Source organism: Carcharhinus amblyrhynchos, chromosome 10 (assembly GCF_965287045.1).
Source record: "Carcharhinus amblyrhynchos chromosome 10, sCarAmb.v2.hapA, whole genome shotgun sequence".
Lineage (NCBI taxonomy): Eukaryota > Metazoa > Chordata > Chondrichthyes > Carcharhiniformes > Carcharhinidae > Carcharhinus > Carcharhinus amblyrhynchos.
Window position 1 is genome coordinate 2975416 of NC_137333.1, and position 22410 is coordinate 2997825.

General features: G+C 42.0%; 1 protein-coding gene across 1 annotated transcript in view; it reads left to right on the top strand.

The window, feature by feature from the left end:
• The window catches only part of LOC145349518 (serine/threonine-protein kinase 24), a 42887-nt gene extending 20477 nt beyond the window's left edge, over positions 1-22410 (top strand). Inside the window, exons 4-12 of the mRNA XM_080198066.1 lie at positions 3494-3550; positions 6833-6941; positions 7021-7178; positions 10155-10340; positions 12275-12420; positions 13239-13365; positions 14482-14550; positions 14685-14821; positions 17355-22410. Of these exons, the coding sequence (XP_080054192.1) occupies positions 3494-3550; positions 6833-6941; positions 7021-7178; positions 10155-10340; positions 12275-12420; positions 13239-13365; positions 14482-14550; positions 14685-14821; positions 17355-17391 (1026 nt within the window). The 3' untranslated portion in view covers positions 17392-22410. The remainder of the gene's footprint in view (positions 1-3493; positions 3551-6832; positions 6942-7020; positions 7179-10154; positions 10341-12274; positions 12421-13238; positions 13366-14481; positions 14551-14684; positions 14822-17354) is intronic.

The following is a 22410-nucleotide window of genomic DNA, read 5'->3' on the forward strand; positions in this document are numbered from 1 at the left end:
TATTAGTGAGAAGGAAGCCCAGCAACTTGTGACAAGGAGATGATACTCCATGAGTTATGAATCATCCCTTGTTGCTGGGCGCTTCGCCATATATCTTGCACACTGTAACATAAATAATCAATGGCTAAATTCTGTCAGCTTCACCGATGGTTATATTTTAGTTGTGTGATTCTAGCAGCCTACGTTACAGCAGTAATTACACGCTTCAGAAACACTTTGTTGGCTATAAAGGCTTTTGCAATATCCTGAAGTCATAACAAGTGTTGCATAATTGAAAGTTCTTCCTATCATTATGGGTTCTTATCGATATGCAGCAGTTCTGACTTCTGTTTCACTCTGAAATGGTGCGGTATTTCACCTCCGTAAACTTGAGGTCATCCAAACCTCTGCTGCTCATGTCTTAACTCGCAGAAAATCCCTATCCCCTATCGCCCCTGCCTTCTAGTTATGCAATATCTTGATTTTAAAATTCAGATTTTCAAATCCCTGCGTTCTTTAATTCTTCCATGTTGCAATCCTCAGAGATATCTACACCTGTAATTCTGGCTTCTTGATCATTCCCTATTACTATCGCTCCAGCATTGATAGCTGTGTTTTCAGTTAGTTGGGCCTGAAGCTCTGGAATTTCATTCCTGAACTTCTCTACCTCGCTTTTCCCCTTCATGACGCTTCTTAAAGCCTTTCTCTTTGACCAAATCTTTGGTCATCTGACCACTATCTCCTTGTATGGTTCCATGTTGTGCTGTTCTGAAATGCTCCTGTGAAGCGCCTTGCAATGTTTTAGAATTATAAAATCCCTACAGTGCAGAAGGAGGTCATTCGGCCCATTGAGCCTGTACTGACAACAATCCCACCCAGACCCTATCCTAGCTAGTCCCCCTGATACTAACAAGAAATTCAGCATGGCCGATCAACCGAATCAGCACCTTCTTGGATTGTGGGAGGAAACCAGAGCACCTGAAGGAAACCCACGCAGACACGGAGAGAGCATACAGACAGTGACCCAAGGCCAGAATTGAACCCAGGCCTCTGGCATTGTGATGCAGCAGTCCTAGGCGCAGTGCCTCTCCATTGTCCCATTTAAAAGTCCTATATCTTTAGTTGTTGTATTTGCAGTCTATAGCAAATAGCTTGTCTAAACCACAGTGCTGTTAGAGACAGGTCACAACGTTATAAGTCTTCTATGAAAAAGGTGCCATATAAATGGCAGCTCTTGGAGTATGGCTGTGATCCTATATTCATGTGAAGTCACTACCTTGCTGCTGCCTTCTCATGAGTAATTCAGCAGTAAGTATCAGTGAGGGTGGATAAAAGTGATTGGGAAATGCCTTTCTCCAGTCTTTGCCTTTGTCTTGGATGTTACAGTATCCAAGCTGATTGAGAGTTTAGTTCAGCCTGTGATCCGTTTTATAGATGAATGTTTCTGTAAGTCTTCACTTTGCTATAACATGTTTGATTGATGGTATGCCGTGTCTTTGTGTTGTATTGTGATTCTACTGCTGAAAAGGTATAAAATAATAACGTTCCATTTTACTTTTATTAAAATGTCCCAGCTACTGTAACATACATCACTGGAAGTTGACTGAGTCAGTTCAAGGGTTTTGTCCAGATTCACTGAACTTGCATTTACATGGTCCTTTCTGTCCCCAGCATGTTCCAAAGTGCTTGGGCCATTAGGAACCCTCATGCTTGTTCTGTTAGATCAAAGCTAAACAAAACCTCATTGTTTTAGGGCTTTTTGCTTTAAGGACTGCTCTTGTGACATCTGGCAGATACTGCATTTGCATTATTGCATTTGACTAAATGCAATTGCATAAGATATTGCGTTTATAAAATTGGCTATAAAATCAGATTTGAAATCAAATATTGTTTACAATTTAAGTTTGCTACTTTGGAAGCACAGAAAATATTCTTTTTAAATTTAGTGTGAATTTTCCATTGGGTTTTTTACTGTCTAATACCCTGAGCTGTAACAATTTCCGTATTTTGATTTTACGTCAGAGTGACAGACAGCGGGTACATCTGAGGGAGGGGTTCTGGGCTCAAACCTCCCAACAAAAGAAAGGCTTGAGAGGTGACTTAATAGTGCTTGTGAATACGGTGAAGGGATTCAGTACAGGTGACATGGGATAAATGCTTCTAAAACTGGGTGTCATAAATGTAAGATACTTGCTAATAAATGTAATAAGGAATTCAGGAGAATCCTCTTCTCAAGATTGGTAAGATGTGGAACTCATTGCTACAGGGAGTGGTTGAAGTGTATAGTACAAATGTATCTTAAGAGGAAACTAGATAAATACAGGAGAGAGAAAGGAGCTGAATAAGTGAGCTGGAGCAGAGTAGGGCGTGGCTCACCTTAAGTTGAAGCACTGGCTTGGACTGAATGGCCTGTTTCTGTTCTGTAAGTTCTATGTATAACATTTTTAGGGGGCTAGAAGAAGCCGGCCATTTGGCTTGTCGAGCCTACTCCACCATTCAGTAAGAGCAGCCATTTGGTCCCTCAAGCATGTCCTGACGTTCAATAAGATCATGGCCGATCTGGTTGTGATCTCAGTCCACTTTTCTGTCCACCCCCATAATCCTCGATTCATTTGCCTAACAAAAATCTGTCTAATTTAGCCTTAAATATATTCAATAATCCAGTCTCCACTACTTTCTAGCAAAGAAAATTCCATGCACCAATGACCCTTTGGGAGATTAAAAAAAATCTCCTCACCTCTGTCTTAAAAGGAAATCCTCTTATTTTTAAACTAGTCTTCCCCACAAGAGGCAACCTTATCCAGGCATCCATCCTATCAAATTCTCCCCGGATCTTATATGTTTCCGTAAGATCATCTCTCTGTTTTTGAACTTCAGTGAGTCTAAACCTAAGCTGTTCAACCTTTCTTTACAAGAGGATTTTAATTCATGAAGTGTTTCACAGAGGTTGCACCACCCCAGCATATTTTTCAGTTTAATAAGATATAACCTTCCAGTCTTTCTCTATTTTGAGGTATTACATACAGCTTCCTATTGGTGTTCTAATTTGATTCCACTGTAATGCATTGTTTTGCGTCAGCCTTATCACCCTTCACATTGACTTGTTTCCTTCATAAAAACATTGGAGTATTTAAAATTTGCTAAGGAAAGTGAGCTAATATGAACATATGACGTTGGATTTAATTGCATTCATCATGTATAACGCTTCCAACAATATCTTGCACGAGGGTAATGATATGTCCCACATGGAGTGTAAAACTTTTACACTTAAAGGTACTGGAACAGGTGACCCAAAGCTTGGACAAAGTAGATTTTAAGGTGTTAAGAGGGGGGAGAGAGAGAGAGACGGGAGGTTTAAGGAACACATTACAGAGCTTAGGCAGCAAATGACACAGAAACCAATGATGGAATGAAGGAAAAAGAGCACGTGCAGTAGGCCAGCCTTTCAAATAGCTTGTCGCTATGTTGTGATTAACTGTAAGCAGGTTTTGATAATTCTTCATCTGATACACAGGATACAAAACTATGGATTATCATGGAATATCTCGGTGGTGGCTCTGCCTTAGATCTGGTAAGTACATTATTTTTAAATTTTGCTACAGAGCGTTCATTGGGAAGTTGCATTTTATTTTACAAAATAGAAATTTGGTCCCTGCCTGACACACTGTGCAGTAATTGCTCTCGTGACTGCCCAGACTAGATCTTGTAGGAGCTACAGTTTGATGAAGTGGAAGTTAGCGATGGAAAGGTGGTAGGACTGGAGGGTCTTAATGACATTACTGTTACTAGAGAGGTGGTGCGCGACAGACTGGAGGGGCTGATTGTGGACAAGTCCCCAGGACCGGATGGAATGCATCCGAGGGTTCTGAAAGAAATGGCGGAGGTGATAGTGGATGCCTTGGTGGTTATTTTCCAGACGTCGCTGGATTCCGGGGAAGTGCCGGAGGATTGGAAAACGGCTAATGTTACGCCGTTGTTTAAGAAGGGTGCCAGGCAAAAGGCGGGGAATTACAGGCCGGTTAGTTTAACGTCTGTGGTAGGTAAAATGTTAGAATCCGTCATTAAGGAGGAAATTGCGAGGCATCTTGAAGGGAATTGCTTGATAGGGCAGACGCAACACGGTTTCATTAAAGGGAAGTCGTGTCTGACAAATTTACTGGAGTTCTATGAGGATGTGTCTAGGGCGGTGGATAGAGGAGAGCCGGTGGATGTGGTCTTTCTGGATTTTCAGAAGGCGTTTGATAAGGTACCTCACAAGAGGTTACTGCAGAAGGTCAGGGGACATGGAGTTGGGGGTAGGGTGTTAGCGTGGATAGAGGATTGGTTGTCAAATAGGAGGCAGAGAGTGGGGGTCAATGGGTGCTATTCGGATTGGCGGTTGGTGACTAGTGGGGTGCCCCAGGGGTCGGTGCTGGGGCCTCAGCTATTTACCATTTATATAGATGATCTGGAGGAGGGAACCGAGTGTAGGGTGTCGAAATTTGCTGATGACACCAAGATTGGGGGAAAGGCAAATTGTGCGGAGGGTGTGGAGAGTCTGCAGAAGGATCTAGATAGGCTGGGCGAATGGGCCAGGAAATGGCAAATGGAATTTAATGTTGGCAAGTGTGAGGTGGTCCACTTTGGTAGGAAGAATGGTAGGAAGGACTATTACTTACGTGGCGAAAAACTGCAGCAGGCGACGGTGCAGAGGGACCTCGGGGTCCTTGTGCATGAGTCGCAAAAACCCAGCCTGCAAGTGCAGCAGGTGGTCAGGAAGGCGAATGGGATGCTGGCCTTCATAGCGAGGGGGATTGAATATAAAAGTAGGGAGGTCTTGCTGCAGCTGTATAGGGCATTGGTGAGGCCGCAGCTGGAGTACTGTGTGCAGTTTTGGGCGCCGCACCTGCGCAAGGATATTTTGGCCCTGGAGGGAGTGCAGAGGAGGTTTACTAGGCTGATACCGGAGTTGAGGGGGTTGAGCTATGAGGAGAGGCTGAATAAACTAGGCTTGTACTCGTTAGAGTTTAGAAGAATGAGGGGAGATCTCATTGAGACGTATAAGATGATGAATGGGATGGATAGGATAGAGGTGGAAAGACTCTTCCCGCTCAAAAAAGACAGTAGGACTAGGGGGCACAGCCTCAAGATAAAGGGGGGGCGGTTCAGAACGGAGTTGAGGAGGAACTTCTTCACTCAAAGGGTGGTGAATCTCTGGAATTCTCTGCCCGTTGAAGTGGTGGAGGCTGCCTCGCTAAATATTTTTAAGAAGCGGGTTGATGGGTTTTTGATAAGAGAGGGGATTAAGGGTTATGGGGAGAGGGCGGGAAAGTGGAACTGAGCCACGACAGATCAGCCATGATCTTATTGAATGGCGGGGCAGGCTCGAAGGGCCAGATGGCCTACTCCTGCTCCTATTTCTTATGTTCTTATGTTCTTAAGTAGGTCTCAGTGGCAGTAAAGTGAGGCAATGCCAGCTACCCAGTCCAAGGTAGACCTACTTGCAATTGCAGGGGTGCTAACGTTACTTAATATTAATTTTCACGTGGAGGTTTCTAAACCAAATTTCAGCAGTGCAGCTGGAAAGTGAAGTCTGTAACTTTGTGAGAAATGCAGATTCCAGAAAACGCATCAAAACTAAATTTGAAGCAGAAAAGTTTCAAGCTTTCTTCTCCTTCATAACGTGTGGAAGATGTGCAGGCTCAATCATGCCACTAATCTGAAATGCTGCTGAAAGCTGTTGCAAGACTGTCTGATATCGAAATCTTTGAAATCAGGAAAAGGAAGTGCTAGAATAATCCAGAGAACTAACTAATATTGAAATGCTGTCACTCTGAGCAGTAATTCTGACTATTCAGCCATTGTCTTTACTCCATCTAAAGAAATGTGAGTGTCATTGTACATTTTGGAGACCTTGCCTCATCAGGTCAAATAAATGGACAGATTTGTAAAGGTGAGATGAGTACATAGGGAGAGTAAGATTGGAAGATTATATTGATATGGTGGGGTGAATGATGGTGGAAAAAAGCTCATTTAAAGTACTGCACCAAGATTTCAGCCTGTAATTCAAACGGTTGTATTGCTTTCAGAGGGGATTCACTAAAAAAGAACGTAAACTAAAAGGGTTAAATTTTGAGGACATAGATTAGGCATGTATTCGTTGACTTATAGAAGCTTAAAGAGTGATCCAGTTGAGGTATTTTACAATGATTAAAGGATAAGTAAAAACTGTTTCCTCCAGCAGGGTGGTGGAGAGTCCAGGGAAAAGGAGCACCACTTTTAAATTAGAGCCTGCCTGTTGAAGAGCAATGTCAGGAATCACTTGGTCTCATAGAGGGGTGTGCAAATCTGCAGTGTTCTCCAGCAAAAAAAGTAACTGAGCTTCAGGTTCCATTGGAAATGCTAAGACTGACATTGATAGATTTTTGTTAGGCACAGGTTTTTATTTATTGTTTATTAATTGCAGGTAAGGCTTACGTTAGCACTGCAATGAAGTTACTATGAAATTACCCTAGTCGCCACAGTCTAGCACCTGTATGGGTCAATGCACCTAACCAGCATGTCTTTCAGAATGTGGGAGGATACCAGAGCACCCGGAGGAGACCCATGCAGACACGGGGTGAACGTGCAAACTCCCCCACAGACAGTGACCCAACCCGGGAATCGAACCCGGGTCCCTGGTGCTGTGAAGCAGCAGTGCTAACCACTGTGCCATGTTGCTACCCATATTAAGGCTTGGGAGATGACGTTAAGGTACGTACCGGCTATGATCTAGTACAACAGTGGAACGTGGTCAAGGGACTGAATGGCCTTCTCCTATGTTTATGAAATATTTTGTTAGGTTCTTGAAGGTTTGATTCTTTTCTTTTCTTAGTTAGAACCCGGTTCGCTGGATGAATACCAGATTGCTACAATACTAAGGGAAATTTTAAAAGGCCTTGAATACTTGCACTCAGAAAAGAAAATCCACAGGGATATCAAAGGTGAGAAATGGCACTTGTATTTTTAAACTAAGTGATTGTATTCAAGTCTCTCTCTAACATTTGTATTATCTTTTTCTAGCTGCCAACGTCCTGCTGTCGGAACAAGGTGAAGTTAAGCTAGCAGACTTTGGTGTTGCTGGGCAGCTGACGGACACACAAATAAAGAGGAACACTTTTGTGGGTACGCCCTTCTGGATGGCACCAGAAGTTATCAAACAGTCGGCGTATGATTCAAAGGTACGGATTGCTACCGTTTCTCCAGAATGAACTGCGGATCAGTACTGGGAAGAATCAATTCCTTTTGAGATGACAGGGTTTGCAGATGTGTGTGCATAACAGTGTCTGGCTGCTCTGCCCATACTTCAGTCATCTATTGTTAGAATTCCCATCCATGCCTTTGTTACCTCTAGATGTCACTATTCCTGTTGGAACTCCCACCTTTCATCCACTGTAAACATCAACTCGTCCGAAGATCTGCGACACTTATCCTTACTTTCGGCAAGTGCCCATTTCACCATCAGCCCACACTTGCTGGGTTGCATTGATTCCAATTTTGGCATTGCCACAAAGTTAAAATTCTCATCCTTGATTCCAAAGCTGTCCGTGGCTTCATTCCTCCTTGTCTCAGTAATCCCCTGCTTGCAGTCCTCAGAACTCACCAATTCTGACCTCTAGCACATTCCTCATTTTCTTCACTCCACCTATGGCTTCACCTTACTGGGCCCAAAGCTCCTAGAATTCCATTCCCAAAGCTCTCCTTTCTACCTCTCTTTTTTCACTTTACAAGGCTTCTTAAACCCTGTGTATTTGACCGAGCTTTTCCTCACCTGTTCCAATATCACCTCGTGGCGTAGTATCAAACCGTAGCTCCTGTATAGCACTTTGGGGTGCTTTACTCTGTTAAAGCCACTATAGGAATGAAAGTTGTTGTTGCAGGATAACACTGACATCTGTGTCAGCAATAAAAAAAAAACATGGCCCGTCTATTTGGGTTGACTGAAACTCACTACCATATGAGGTCATTATGGTGAGTAGCGTAGATGCGTTTAAGGAAAAGCTAGATAAACATGCAAGGGAGAAACTTGCTAAACCCTTATAAATCACCGATTGTGTCCCAGCTGGATATTGTGTTCAATTCTGGACGCTGCACTTTAGGAAGGGTGCGTGCAGAACAGCTTTACTAGAATGGTGCCAGCAAATCGTGTCTCCAGTTCTGAAACAAGACCATAGAAACTGGAATTGTTCTTATTGGAGCTGAGACGTTTGCAAAAAGTTTACAAGATCTGAAAGAGTAAATAAGGAGAAACTGTTTCCAGTAACAGAAGTGTTGATAACCAGAGAGGATACAGATTTAAAATGATTGGCAAAATATCCGGAGTTGAGGGGGTTGAGCTATGAGGAGAGGCTGAATAAATTAGGCTTGTACTCGTTAGAGTTTAGAAGAATGAGGGGAGATCTCATTGAGACGTATAAGATGATGAATGGGATGGATAGGATAGAGGTGGAGAGACTCTTCCCGCTCAGAAAGGATAGTAGGACTAGGGGGCATAGCCTCAAGATAAAGGGGGGGCGGTTTAGAACGGAGTTGAGGAGGAACTTCTTCACTCAAAGGGTGGTGAATCTCTGGAATTCTCTGCCCGTTGAAGTGGTGGAGGCTGCCTCGCTAAATATTTTTAAGATGCAGGTTGATGGGTTTTTGATAAGAGAGGGGATTAGGGGTTATGGGGAGAGGGCGGGAATGTGGAACTGAGCCACGACAGATCAGCCATGATCTTACTGAATGGCGGGGCAGGCTCGAAGGGCTAGATGGCCTACTCCTGCTCCTATTTCTTATGTTCTTTATCTGGAGGCAACATGAGTGTTTTTTCCCTACGCAAAGCAGATCTAGAATGTACTGCCTGGAAGGGTAGTGGAAGCAGATTCAGTGGTAAATTTCAAAAGGGAATTGGATAAATATTTGAAAGGAAAGGCTTCTACAGGGCTCTGGGAAAAAAACAGGGGAGTGGGATTAATAGGATTGCTCTACGAAAGAACTGGCACAGGTACAGTGGACTAAATGGTGGCCTCCTGGGCTGAGTCATTCATGAAAGGAGTAGAATGGTATGCTGCCAAAGCAGTGGTATAGTGGGAAGAAGCTTGTGTGGAGCAAAAACACCAGCATGGACCAGAATGATTCTCAAACTGGTGTGCACAGATCCTGTGTCTTAACCCTGTGTTTACTTTATAAATTGGCATATAGATTGAAAGATATAAAGTATTTCCATTTGATCTTTTGACTGCCGTTTTCTGTTCAACTGTTTTCCTAAATCTTCAAATACTGACAGTGGAAATTGATGTGTAATCTAATGGTCACTGAACATACAGCGTGATTGGCTCAGTTAATGTAGCACAGATGTGCTGTACATAGGTGCTGAGTCTTTTGCTGGAAGACACTATGTTTGATGCATGGTGCGTTCTGAATCAAGTAACCAGTGAATCGAAGGAACTGTTTAAAATATCCTCAGTTGATAGATGCTGTCCATATATTAAATGGCTGGAGGTTGTTGAAAGCTTCAGAACATTCTGGGATTTTTTTCTCTAGCGTAGAAGGCTGAGAGGTGATCTTATAGAGATCTATAAAATAATGAGGGGCATAGATCAGCTAAATAGTCAATATTTTTTCCCAAAGGTAGGAGAGTCTAAAACTATAGGACGTAGGTTTAAGGTGAGAGGGGAGAGATACAAAAGGGTCCAGGGGCATATTTTTCCACACACGGTGGTAAGTATCTGGAACAAGCTGCCAGAGGTAGTAGTAGAGGTGGGTACAATTTTGTCCTTTAGACAGTAGCATGGGTAAGATGGGTATAGAGGTATATGGACCAAACGTGGGCAATTGGGACTAGCTTGGTGGTTTTAAAAAAAAAAAAGGGTGGCATGGACAAGTTGGGCCGAACAGCCCGTTTCCATGCTGTAAACCTCTACGACTCTATTCTGGGAGCACTATTGACTAGCAGCCCAATTGGACCAACCATGGAAATGCTGTGCCTTCAATGGGATAAATTACATCCTGAGATTGATAGTGAAAAATGTGCAGTGGTTCATAATTTGACTCAAGTTGAAACAATAATAATCTTGATGTTTAACCAAGTGCATTGAAAGAATTAAGCCCTGCACTTGATTGAGAAACAAATCTTTAGCAGTTACTACAAAATAATTTGCCCTCTGTTTTCACAGGCTGATATCTGGTCTTTGGGGATAACCGCAATAGAACTTACAAAAGGAGAACCACCGCATTCAGAGCTACATCCGATGAAAGTTTTATTTCTTATTCCAAAGAACAATGCACCAACGTTGGAGGGAAATTACAGCAAACCCCTAAAAGAATTTGTAGAAGCCTGCTTGAATAAAGAACCAAGTTTTGTAAGTGGTTTAAAATGTAAAAATCTTATTGCAAACGAAAGAAAATGCAAGTGGGGAGGGGGTGCTGGGTATAATGACCTTATCTGTTATTCCAAATTAAATTGATTATTTTTTCCTAAGCACCCAGATTTTCTAGAGGCTTTTTCCCCTGGTCTCCAGTGTGTACCTGGGTTTAGCCAATTGAAAGATGTCACCAATCCAACAAATAAGAACTGACGATGTTAGAATACCCTTTCATGACCCATCCAGCTGTTGTCCCTTGCTGTCCCTGAGTAGAGAACAGAAGTTAAGTTATTTTATGCCAACAATTCTGTAGGTACAGACTAGCATGTTTTAACCTCAAAGTGTTAATGCCTATTTATTTATTTGGCACGTGCATGATGACAGACGGAATCAAACAACAGCCCTCTCGGTGGCTAGATGGCGTTCTTCAAGCCAGCTTTCACATTTAGTCAGCAGACAGCTACTCCGTGGCAATATAAGACATTGGAGCTGCAACTTGGATGGTCTTGGTGGCTCCCTGATACTGGGTGGCTATACCTTGGTCAATTTGGAAATGGTTTAAACCATCAGTGTGGGAGATTGTAGCTGGACGTTGGACATGCAGTGGTGTCTGTGATGAAGGAGCAGTTCCTGGTGGATGTTTTCTCCTGGCGATCCTCCTGCCACTGGCTGTCAGCTATTATTTCTTGGTGGGGTGGGTTTAACCATGGGCTGGCATGAGGAAAGGTGTACTGCTGGTGGGTTGAGGAAGTCATTGAATAAGAGCAGGCTTGGATTTGAATGGGACCTTCGCCAGTCATTTGCCTTTGCAATTACCCTCCTGATGTGGGACTGTGAACCAAGAGAGCTGAGTTGGTCAAAGATTACCTGCCATAATGTGCATTGTAGAGTTGAGTTGCACATCAATAAGTTTATTGTGGGCAGATTAGTACCATACTGGTAATGCAGCGTTCTACAGTTGGGTAAATAATGGCAAGAACAGAGGCCCTTAGGGTCTTGGCCTGTGATCCCCATGAGGTATTGGCCAGTTTATTGAGGAAGTTATTGGGGGATTAATATTGTTCTATAGTCTTGACGTTTTGTCTGGTTTGTGAGGGCTCTGGTAAGGGTGACACCTAAGTCCGTCATGCTTCAGTCCCTGGCTGCCCAGAGTGATGTTCAGTTCCCTGTTAGCACTGGCACCGTGCAGGTGGAATGTACTAGAGATTGTATTACTGGTACTCAGTTTTAGGAATCACATCTTGCAGTAGTCAGCCTGCTTTGCAGTATTGTTGTTTTGTGTGCCTTCCAGCTCATGTAAAGTCTGGGCCTGTATCCCACAGCAGATGTCATCTGCATCGCTAAACTTTTGGGACTGGGTTGCAAAGTAGGTCGTTGGTCCACAAGTTGAAAAGGGTTCAGACAGACTTTTGGGTAGCCCATTTGTCTGTTTACTGTAGGAATGTCGCTCCTATCACCTTGAATATGTATGCAGACTCGAGGGCAATCGGAGAACAAAATCAAACTTTAAAGATCTCATTAGACTGCGACTGGCCTGTTACTGCAACTGCATTGGAAACATTTTCAGCTGGCTTTGACTCCGATGGTTACACTTGCTACAGTTCTGGGTCTAAATGTCAGCTTAAGAGTGGAAAATTCAAAACATTTGTGAACTTAAATTGTCTTTCAAACAAAACATCCCTTTGTAGGCGATCAAGTACTTTTGAAGTGCAATCACTTATTGCACTTGTGATGTTTGTAGTTATGGCTGGGTATAAAAACATGCAGGTGACTGTTTCTGTTATATCAAGAACGAAGTGTTTCTGAAGTTCTTCATTCCGAGCAGCAGTGCACAGAAATGATTCTGTACCCATGATGGTGTGAAACGATAAATAGGTTCCACTTTGCTATTTAAGCAGGAGTGACTAATATGTTTTGTTTATTTTCTTAAGAGACCTACGGCAAAAGAATTGCTGAAGCATAAATTCATAATACGAAATTCCAAGAAGACCTCTTACTTGACAGAACTAATTGACCGGTACAAGAGATGGAAAGCAGAGCAGAACCATGATCATTCCAGCTCAGACGAATCTGACTCGTAAGTGTTCCATTTCTGTCCATCTGGTTCCTATTCGAGGCTCAGTTACTTTCAGTGAAACATGCTCAGTTGTATTGATAACGATGAAATATTGCTGAGTTTAATTTAGGATTTATGGCGCAGATCCGGGCCATCTAGTCCATGCTGGTGTGTAAGTTCCATGCGATCCTCCTCACTCACCCTATCAATGTATCCTATTTCCTTCTCCTTTATCTACTGCCCCATAAATATGTCCATGCTATGCATTTCAAGGGTGTGGGTGAGGCCACATCTGGAGTAGTGTGTATAATTTTGGTGTCCTTTTCTGAAAAAGGATTTTTTTAAGTTTATATATTATTTATTAGTATCACAAGTAGGCATACATTAATACTGCAATGAAGTTACTGTGAAAATCCCCTAGTCACCTTCAGTGCCTGTTCAGTTACATTGAGGGAGAATTTAGCATGTCTTTTGGACTGTGGGAGGAAACTGGAGCACCTTGAGGAAACCCACATAGACACTGGGAAAATGTGCATATTACACACACACACACACCACCGCCCCCCCCAATATCCTTCATTTTATTGATATTGAGGCAGAGATTATTGTTGTTGCATCAGATCGCCAGACTCTGTCTTTTTCCTGTACTCCGTCTTATCATCGTTTGAGATCTGACCCACGATGATGGTATCATCAGTAAACTTGAAAGTTGAGTTGCAGGGGGAATTTGGCCGCATGTAGATACAGTCATGACATGGATGCCAAAAAAGCTTGTTTGTTCCTGGTATGATGATTTTACAGGATAGATGAAGCAATAATGTTTTCTTTAATTAATTTAGGGAAAGTGACAGACAAGCATCAGGAGGAAATGACACAAGTGACTGGATCTTCACAATCAAAGAGAAAGATCCTGTCAAGTTGCAGAATGGAGCTGCACAACCCGATGATCTTATCGAGAGGGATCAGGTACAACTGATGGCTCCATCTTTTAAGTTTGTTTTTTTTTTTAAATAGTCTTTGTGGAGCCCTTAAATTACTGGTTAGTGGATGAGACGGACTGCAGCATTCTGTCTTTGGTAGCTTAGCCAAAGATCTCAGGAAATCTCATTTAGCACCTGCCAAGCAACTCATGCAAAGCAAGATTGAACAAGTGAAAGAAAGAAGGCTAGTGGGGAGGCAGTGGTACTGTCGCTGGACTAGTAATCCAGGGTAATGCTCTGGGGATCTGGGTTCAAATCTCACCATGGAAGGCGGTGAAATTTGAATTTGACAAAAATCTGATGACCGTGAATGCATTGTCGATTGTTGTAAAAACCCATTTGGTTCACTAATGTCCTTACCTGGTCTGGCCTACATGTGACTCCAGAGTTACAGCAATGTGATTGATTCTTAAATGCCCTCAGCTGAAGGGCAGTTAGGGATGGGCAATAAATGTTAGCCCAGCCAGCAGCGCCCACTGCCCGTGGTCAAATTTTAAAAAGTGACCCGATAGAAATCTCTCAAAATCTGAGTGTGTTTGATAGGGTAGATACAGAGTTCAAAACAAAAAGGACAAAAGATAAAATAGCCACTATTAAATCTAATGAAGAATTCAGGAGAGAATTTCTTAGCATAGAGGATGGTTAGAATTTGGAACTCATTCCCACATGGAGTGGGTGAGGAGAACCACACTGATATACATGTGAAGGGCAAAGGAAGGTTTGGTTGATGAGTGTAAATGAAGTGGGAGTGAAACATAAACACCAGGTGCAGATTATTGGACCAAATGCCCTGCTCCTGTGCAGTAAAAAGAAGAATGCATATAATTATTGTTAAAGAAATTCCAGTCACTTGATCCAGAAACTAGCCTAAGAGACACTGCTTAAAGAAAACGACCAGTGTTGTTGAAAACAGCCGCATCAGGAAATAGAAGATGCAAATATGTTATCCAGCTGCCCTCAACAGCCTGTTCACCCATTAACATTGCTGTTTGGTGAGAAATATGACCCTGTGCCTCACCTTAACCACTATCCTGTTTCATCTAAGCAGAGCTGTCGACTGCCAATTCTAAGGAGATTAACTTGTAACTCTCAACTTCCATAGGTAGAAGATACTCCAAAGCACACGCTGTCTCAGTGTTTACCGACAATTATTTCTCCATTATTTACTGAGGTATGCAAAAATTCACTTCCTTGGGCTTGAAGCGGGAAGCAGGGGATGTATCCCTTATTGTGTATTCCTGGTGTATTGATGGATTGGGATTGACACGCATTCCTAGTGGATTGACAGATTGCATATTCTTTCAGCTCAAGGAGAAGAGCCGGGCTGGAGGAGGTAATACTGAAGCAGTGGAAGAATTGAGGGAGGCTATTTTCTTGGTAGAAGAGGCTTGTCCAGGCATTTCCGACACACTCGTATCCCAGCTTGTGCAAAGGCTTCAAAGGTATTTTCCATTGGTTTTATATTTTGGACCCAATTGTTGAAACAAAATTGTTTGCCACGACTCATTTAAACTATTCTAATTACACCCTGGGTGCCTGAATCCTTAAACCCGTCTGCTTTTTCACATCACTCAACCTGCCCTCAAAATAATGTTAGTTATTATTATATTTTAAAACTATTATCTCCTACTTACTAACATTGAATTCCATCCATTGCTTTTATGTTTATCAGATTATCTGTGTGGTTTTTATCCCTATATTGTCTGCAGACTTGCCCAATTCTCTTTCCTTGGCCCTCTCCTCTTCCTTACCTACCTGCTATTTTTGACATTACCTGCAGTCCTGGGCTCAGTTTCCCCTTGTCCACTGCACTGTCACTGCCTCTGTGTTGTCATGCTGCTTGCCTGGGTACAGTCATGTGTCGTCATTCACCCCTGCTGCAAACTATTTACCCTTGCGACTGACCCCATTCCTCGGTCATAATTGCAGCTGAAGCAGACTTAAGAGAGCTCAGCATCCTGTTGACAAAGGGCTGAGCTTCCAACCCCATTTTCTCTCATTTATGGAAACAAACTCCTTGTACCTCTATCTTGCTCACTTCCACCCATCTGCCTTTATCATCTTTATCACCCATAGACTCGACTGTCCCAGTGCTCCCCAGGCTCACTCCTCCCAACTGCTTAAACTGATTAGTCCAAACTCCTGTGTCTGTATGCGCTCCTGCTATAAGTTCTGTTCGTTGTTCCTTCCTGAACAATCTGTTAAATTCATAAGACAATCACCGGTTTTTTAATCCTATTTTGGTGATTATTCTATTCTGTTAACATTAACTTCGCCTATTAAGTGTGTGAATAAAGCTATATGGTTCTTCATCACAGACGGAGTGTGAATGTTTCCACTTATGGAGGATTCCTCAGTTAGAAGCCCCAAGTGTTAAAGATATTCACTAATAAACCCAGTGAGAAATTTGGGGGAACCTTCTTTACCCAGAATGTAGAATTTATTACCAGATCAAGTATTGAGGTGAATAATGGAGATGTATTTGAGGAGAAGTGAGATAAACTCATGAGGGAGAAGGAATGGAAGGCTGTGTTGAGTGGAAGAGGGTGGAGTGTGAACCCAGTGTAGACCAGTTGAGCCAAAGAGTCTGTTTTTGTGCAGTGAAATGCTGCGTGATTCTGGGTACGAGTGTAAATTACTTGAAATAATTATTAGCTTTCCTGGCTTGTACACCTTAAGTGAAACTATTTTATCCAGTGTTGAAGACAAGTGCTTCTGTTTGATTATCTAAGTGCGAACTCTATTCTTGTCGCTGTCAAAATCACAAACGGTTGGAGTGGATGCAGGTTTTGACCTGTGGGAGTCAGCTCTGTATGGATGACTTTAGCATTAACATGACAATTGTGATTTGTCGTGTTCGTTTTTGTTGCTATTTTCCAAGAGGAGTGAGGGGAATAATTGCTCTGAAAAGCAGTTTGACTCAGTGTTATCACTACGTGCTGGGAATGCCAGACCAATGCATGTTTTAGGCCTCTCGAAGAGCTAGCATTTTGGAATCCAATGAGAGAAAATCAATTTTTTATTGTAGGAGTGCAAAGCGATTTAGACATGCTGATTACTTCAGGGAGGCAGGTTCTATTAGTTTAATTTGTACGTACACATGAGGCTGACATTTGCAATGGCTTCAAAGTCATTGTTGTTTTTAAAATAAAAGATATTTGAATGATTAAACAGCAGGCCAGTTTTGTCATAATATGTAACACTGTGGTGTTAAAAATAATTTGTGGTGCTGGTTAATGGTCCAGTGGCAAACACACTCCCTGGGCCACTGGTGCACTAGATACTGCCTCTGCATCCCTCTCAAGAGGCAGTTGGACCAATTCCTGATTTGATTTGCTTTATTATTGTCACATGTTTTGGGATAATGTGCACACTATACAGACAAATCATACCTTTCATAGAGTATGCTGGGGGAGAAGGAAAGGAGACAGTGCAGAATATAGTGTTACAATCATGGCAAGGGTGTTAGAGAAAGATCAGCTTAATATAAATTAGGTCCACCCAAAAGCCTGATGGCAGTAGGGAAGAAGCTGTTCTTCATGGGTTGACATGGAGATCACACCAGATTAATGGTCAGTGTCTTTATTAATAACACATGATCTATACAATCTCCTCTCGGTTGGGAGGTTTGGAGAGAGTTTTTTTCTCTTGCATTTTGTCTTGTCCGGGAGGATATGTTAGTGCAGCAAGTAGGGGAGAAAGTGAAAAGGGAATAACCCCAGTCACAATGTTCCAACCATTATCGTGTGCGGTAGGAATGATGGACTGACCAGTTGGTGTTTTCCTGCCAATTTATGGGCTTGAATTGCTTGTAACCCCAGTGGCGGAGCTGCAACGTAATTTAAATGTCAAAAAACAAATAATGTGCTTTCCTTGCAGAATATTTTGAAAGAAGGGCCAGTATCGAGAATCATGTTCTCAATTTGTCTGCTTATAAAACAAAAAATACTAACACTGAAACATTTCTTATTTCAGATATTCGTTAAGTGGGGCAGGTACTTCTTCCAACTGAAGATTAATGTTCGGTCCATGCCGTCTGAGGAGGTGCTCTGAGGGTGATCATTGTACCACAACCTTGACAGGGTTGTCCAGTCACTGGCTATCCACCCCTGGGCATGCAACATCAAAAGATGAAGTCTCTCAGAGGAGCCATCAGTTTGTGCTGCTTTAAGGAATTAGTTTTTATTAATTTCTGTCATAGTGCACATTTTCAAAGTAGGGTGAAATGCCTACTGATTTTTTTTGTCGTTTTATATCCCAAATTGTACATTTAGGGCTGGGATAGGGTACTGAAACCTCCTGCAGCACCTCAGGTACCCTGCTTTAAGCTGATGGTTTTTTTTCCTGGGAGATTGAGAGGTTCTTGCTTCTTTGTGTATATTTGTACAGAGAGTCATTTTTACTTCAGATGAAAATCCTGAGAGTGCATTAGGAGCGTAATTGTACAAATCGTATCAACAACCGAATGCTTATGTAGATAATGTTTTGTGAGTGATTCTCCGAAAGGGCCATAATATTTGCCTTGCTGATTTACCTGTCAAGTTTGGTTAATGTTCAGGTGACTTTTATTTTAATTATTTCCAGAGTCTGGCCAATTTTTGGATAATTAATATCCAACTTGAGAAAGCTCCAGAGCTCAGAAATTATCTAAATATTGCTTTCCCCTCTATGTCCTGTTTTGTTTTAAAAGCCTTGATCCAAATTAAATATCTTGTTTGAAACCAGGCACCTTGGGTGACATAAAAGCCACATGTCATCATCAACGGTTACATTGGAATAAATCAGGACAACAGGCTGCCGCCAAGGTTTCTATGGTCACCAGCTCGTTTTCTGTGGTAATCTAAGTGAAGCTAGAAATCACTGGTTTTTTCGATGTTCCTCTCTTTACGCTCCTTCTAGATAAGGCAAAGCTATGCAACCAGAACGGTGTCTGTCCCTTTAAGAAACGTGTCGTCAGGATCTTCTTTCCATGCACGATACCTGATTACCCTTCAAACCTTGTAAATCAAGTTTTGAACTGCCATAAGATGACCTTTGCAAAAATGTAACCATCGATTTCTAGGCGTGTCGGCTCGAATGATTATTTTCTGCATCAGAAAGTGAGTTTCTTTTGGGTTTCAGAGAGTGTGCCAGCGTGTGGCTTCAGATCTTTGAGATCTGGTTACAGGTGGTAAGAGCTGATCCATAGCACAACTTTTAGGAGGTTTTAAGGGAGTCTCCAGAAGCTCAACAATGTCCAACACAAACGAGGCCAAATCAGACTTGGTGTGTGCCAAAACCCACTATCAGTTGAGAACTCATTGTTCCTTCAGAAGGAATTCTTCAAAATGCAGCTAAAGAAAATATAACAAAACTTACTCCACGTTGTAAATCAAAGAAAGGGTTTAATAAAGAAACATCATTACCCCAACTTGGGGCATCACCCTGGGCCACTCCGAGCTTCCCACAATTCTACATCATTCCTTGGTTACAGTGAATCAGCTGGCCAACTGACTATTACATCACTGTTTTACTGGGTCAGCTGACCCTTACATCTTGCTCCCATTAGTCACATTACATCCAATGCAAAGTTGTCACTGGTTACATTCTAACACTCATGACAGCCTCAGCCTTTCACTGAAAATTTCCCCTTGAGCTGAGGAGCTCCAGGTTTTTATACCCAGTGACACATCCACACAAGAGCACAGTTTTCCCAATAGGATAATCGTCTTGCTCCAATCTGATAAAATGATTCCCTCGGTGTAAAGGAAGGAGAGACACCAAGCTAGGTCTGACTCCTTTCAGAGCTTCAGTTTGATGGAGCAGGCTATGAAATGAGCATCATACCCGCTCCTGTTTGTTTTTCGGTGTGTGGGTTATGTTAAACTTGCCCCTAGAATGTGGACTTGCTGTATCTAGTTGGTGACATTTTGGCGCAGGTAGCAAGATTAAGAAATGTTCCCTGTCATTATGCTGTAAGCCTCCAAGTTCTGATATTTTGTCACCTGTCCTGTTCAGAGAGCTTTCACAGAGGGAAACACAATTGGCAAAAAAGCTTGCTTAAGGCAAAATACTGCAGATGCTGGGATCTGAAACAAGACCACAAAAGTGCTGGAAAATCTCAGCAGGTCGGACAGCACCTGTGGAGAGAGAATAGAGCCAGTGTTTTATGGCAGGATGACCCTTTGCCACAGGTCTGACGAAGGGTCATCCAGACTCCTTCACAGATGGAGCTAGCTTGATTTTTTTTTTACCACCAAGAAATGGAAGAGTTGCCAAAACCCCTTATCATTTTCTCCCCCTTTCCTTGATGTCAAAAAAAGTAAATTTACCGGGGGTGGGGAATGGCTGAATATACCCCACCCCTCAACATGTTGAAGTCATGTTTGTCCTTTTGAATGGCATTATGCAGAATAGAAATGCCACAGAACGATGTTCTTTCAAGTTTGGCTCCTTTGGTGTTAGTGCCTCCCCAGAGTCCTCAGTGTTCTGTCTGGCAAGCGCATGGTTAAATAGAAAGAAGCATTCTCGCAGAGACTCTCCCCACCGTGACCTCTGGTTGAATTCAGAGCAGTTCCACCCACTCTGTCATGAGGGAGGTCTACCCTGGTCAACGCTGTGCTCATATGAGAGGCAATGATACTGCTATTTTTGTAATCACCACTGTAAAGCTCTGACAACTGCTAATTTACATCCTGTACATAGAATTTACAGCATAGGCACAGGAGATTTTCCAACTGGCCCATGCCATTGTCTGTGTCCCTCATGAGCTTTCTCCTCATCCCTACTTCCTCTCTCTGCTAACCTTCTATTCCTTTCTCCCTTCTGTTTGCCTAATTTTTCCTTAAATGCACCTCTACAATTCTCAATGACTCCATGGTAGAGTTCCACAATTTGCCCACCCTCTCCAGAATTCCCTATTGGATTTATTAGTGACTATCATACATTGATGGTCCCTAGTTAAGATCTCGTGCACAAGGGTGAATATCAACCCTATAAAATCCCTTTATGATTTTTACACATTTTATCAGTAAACCCTCCGCCCCGCTTTCTCTTAAGAGGAGATTTTTACAAGGTGGCCCCCATATCGTGTTGGAGGAGTTAACCGGAGCAGTTAAAATATCTTATCACTGATATCTGTTTTAAAGATCAGTTTGAAAAATGGAAAGTGTGGTGTATCATTTTGAATCTTGTGTTGAGACACCGGAGGGACAAGTTGAGAGATGTTGGAATGGAGAGATTGTGTATCAAGATGTAGATGAGCATCTCATGTTGTATACAGACCAATGATTTGTTTCGACTGCTTAATTTACATGAAGTCTAAACCAATTTGAAAGAATAAGCAATAAACAGTTTTACTTCACGGCAAAGATGTACATCAGGATTGTGTGACTTGAGTGTTAGAAATTGCGGTGTACGCTGCAGATTGGATTTTAAATAGTCTTCAAGTTGATGGCATTTACGGCATTCTTTTGGCAGTTTCACAAGTGCAATCTTTTTAATTCCCTGGATAACCAATAATTAATCCTTTTATTCCATGTCGCGTGCTTGTGCTTCATAATTCCCTCGGGTTCGGGGTACTGTTGAAGGTTTTTAAAGATTCAAGCACCGGTGACAGACTAAGCTTTCCAATTCATTCAGCCTGTCTGAAGAAAGGCCTGTCATGCAGTCACAGATGAGATTGAAATGCAGTGTTTTATCTCCAATTGTGCCAATATAAACAGCGGTGAAGTACAAGAGTGTGAGGTGGCTTGTTACTTTTGCCGAATCAGCAATTAGATTTTCCCATTTTCATGACAATTCTGAAGACAAATGAAACGCAATGGTACTTATATCCATTTTCTTTAAAAAAAACAAGGTAAAATGTTTTAACATACTAAGCAGGCAGTCCTGTTTGATCTGAGAGATTTGCTTTCCAGTTTGCTGTTGGGCATTTTTTTTCTTCTGGTTTCAGGCTGTGACCCACTTTGAATCTTAGTGGCTGAGAGGAATGGCCACTCATTGTTTCCTCTTGAGATTATTTCAGAGTGATCCCGCTGCTCATTCACACCCGCATTATGCAGCCTTTAACTGATCTTTTTTCTTAAAAAAAAAATTGACAGCACATAAACTTGTAGCTGACACTTCTGTTGACCGGACAGGTTATGTGATCTGCGACCATTTGTACAGTTCTAAGAAGTGTTTCCCAATCATTGGGTCCGGTTTAAAAGAGAAATGTGCCGCTTGTCGAAAATAACACTGCTGGCCAAGTCACAAAAATCCTGCTTACAGAACAGTACGTAACCCAGGTACTAGTTACAAAGAGCCATTTGTGTAAAGCTCAGTAAAAAGAAAATCTCTTAACTTGAATATCTGATAGCATTCCATTCTTAAGTTATTTTGTTCTTTAAGGTGACTATTTCCCACTAGTTTGCACTATACGATTGGTAATTTGAAAAGGAGGAAGGTGACTTTCGGCACTGTCTGCTAATTACAAGCTTTAAGCTATTGATGTTTCCGTAACAAGTGCCATGACTCATTCTGTGTCCTTTCTTACGGTCTTGAGCTGCACTTCCCACCATTGTTGTATCCTTATTTAGTTTGTGTGTGTACCTGGCTGCACTTTTAAGAGGACGTCTTTTTAGTAATTCGAACGGTACGTAAGTTGCGGTTTTGTACCCATTCTCTCTCGTTAACCACAATTTCTTTACAATCAAAGGAAACTGTAATTATTGTATGGCAATAAAGTAGTAGGATCATCAGGAAACGTTCTTAAACACAGGTATAATGTACGGAGTGATTCAATTAAAAAGACAATATTTTTATAATTGTATGTAAAGAGCTAGTATTGCAGTAAATCTGTCCTTTAAGATGTTTAATAATGACGGGATACTTATTAAAGATGCTAATTAAGTGTAAATTTCATTTTATGTAACATTGCTGACAGTTTATAGTCTTGTATATAATCCTTGCTTCTGTCATTAAACAATGTATTGAAACTCCTTGTAAGCTTTTAAGTGATTTTAAATAAATTGTGGAATTCTGATGCAAAGTACAAACCCAGTACTGAAAA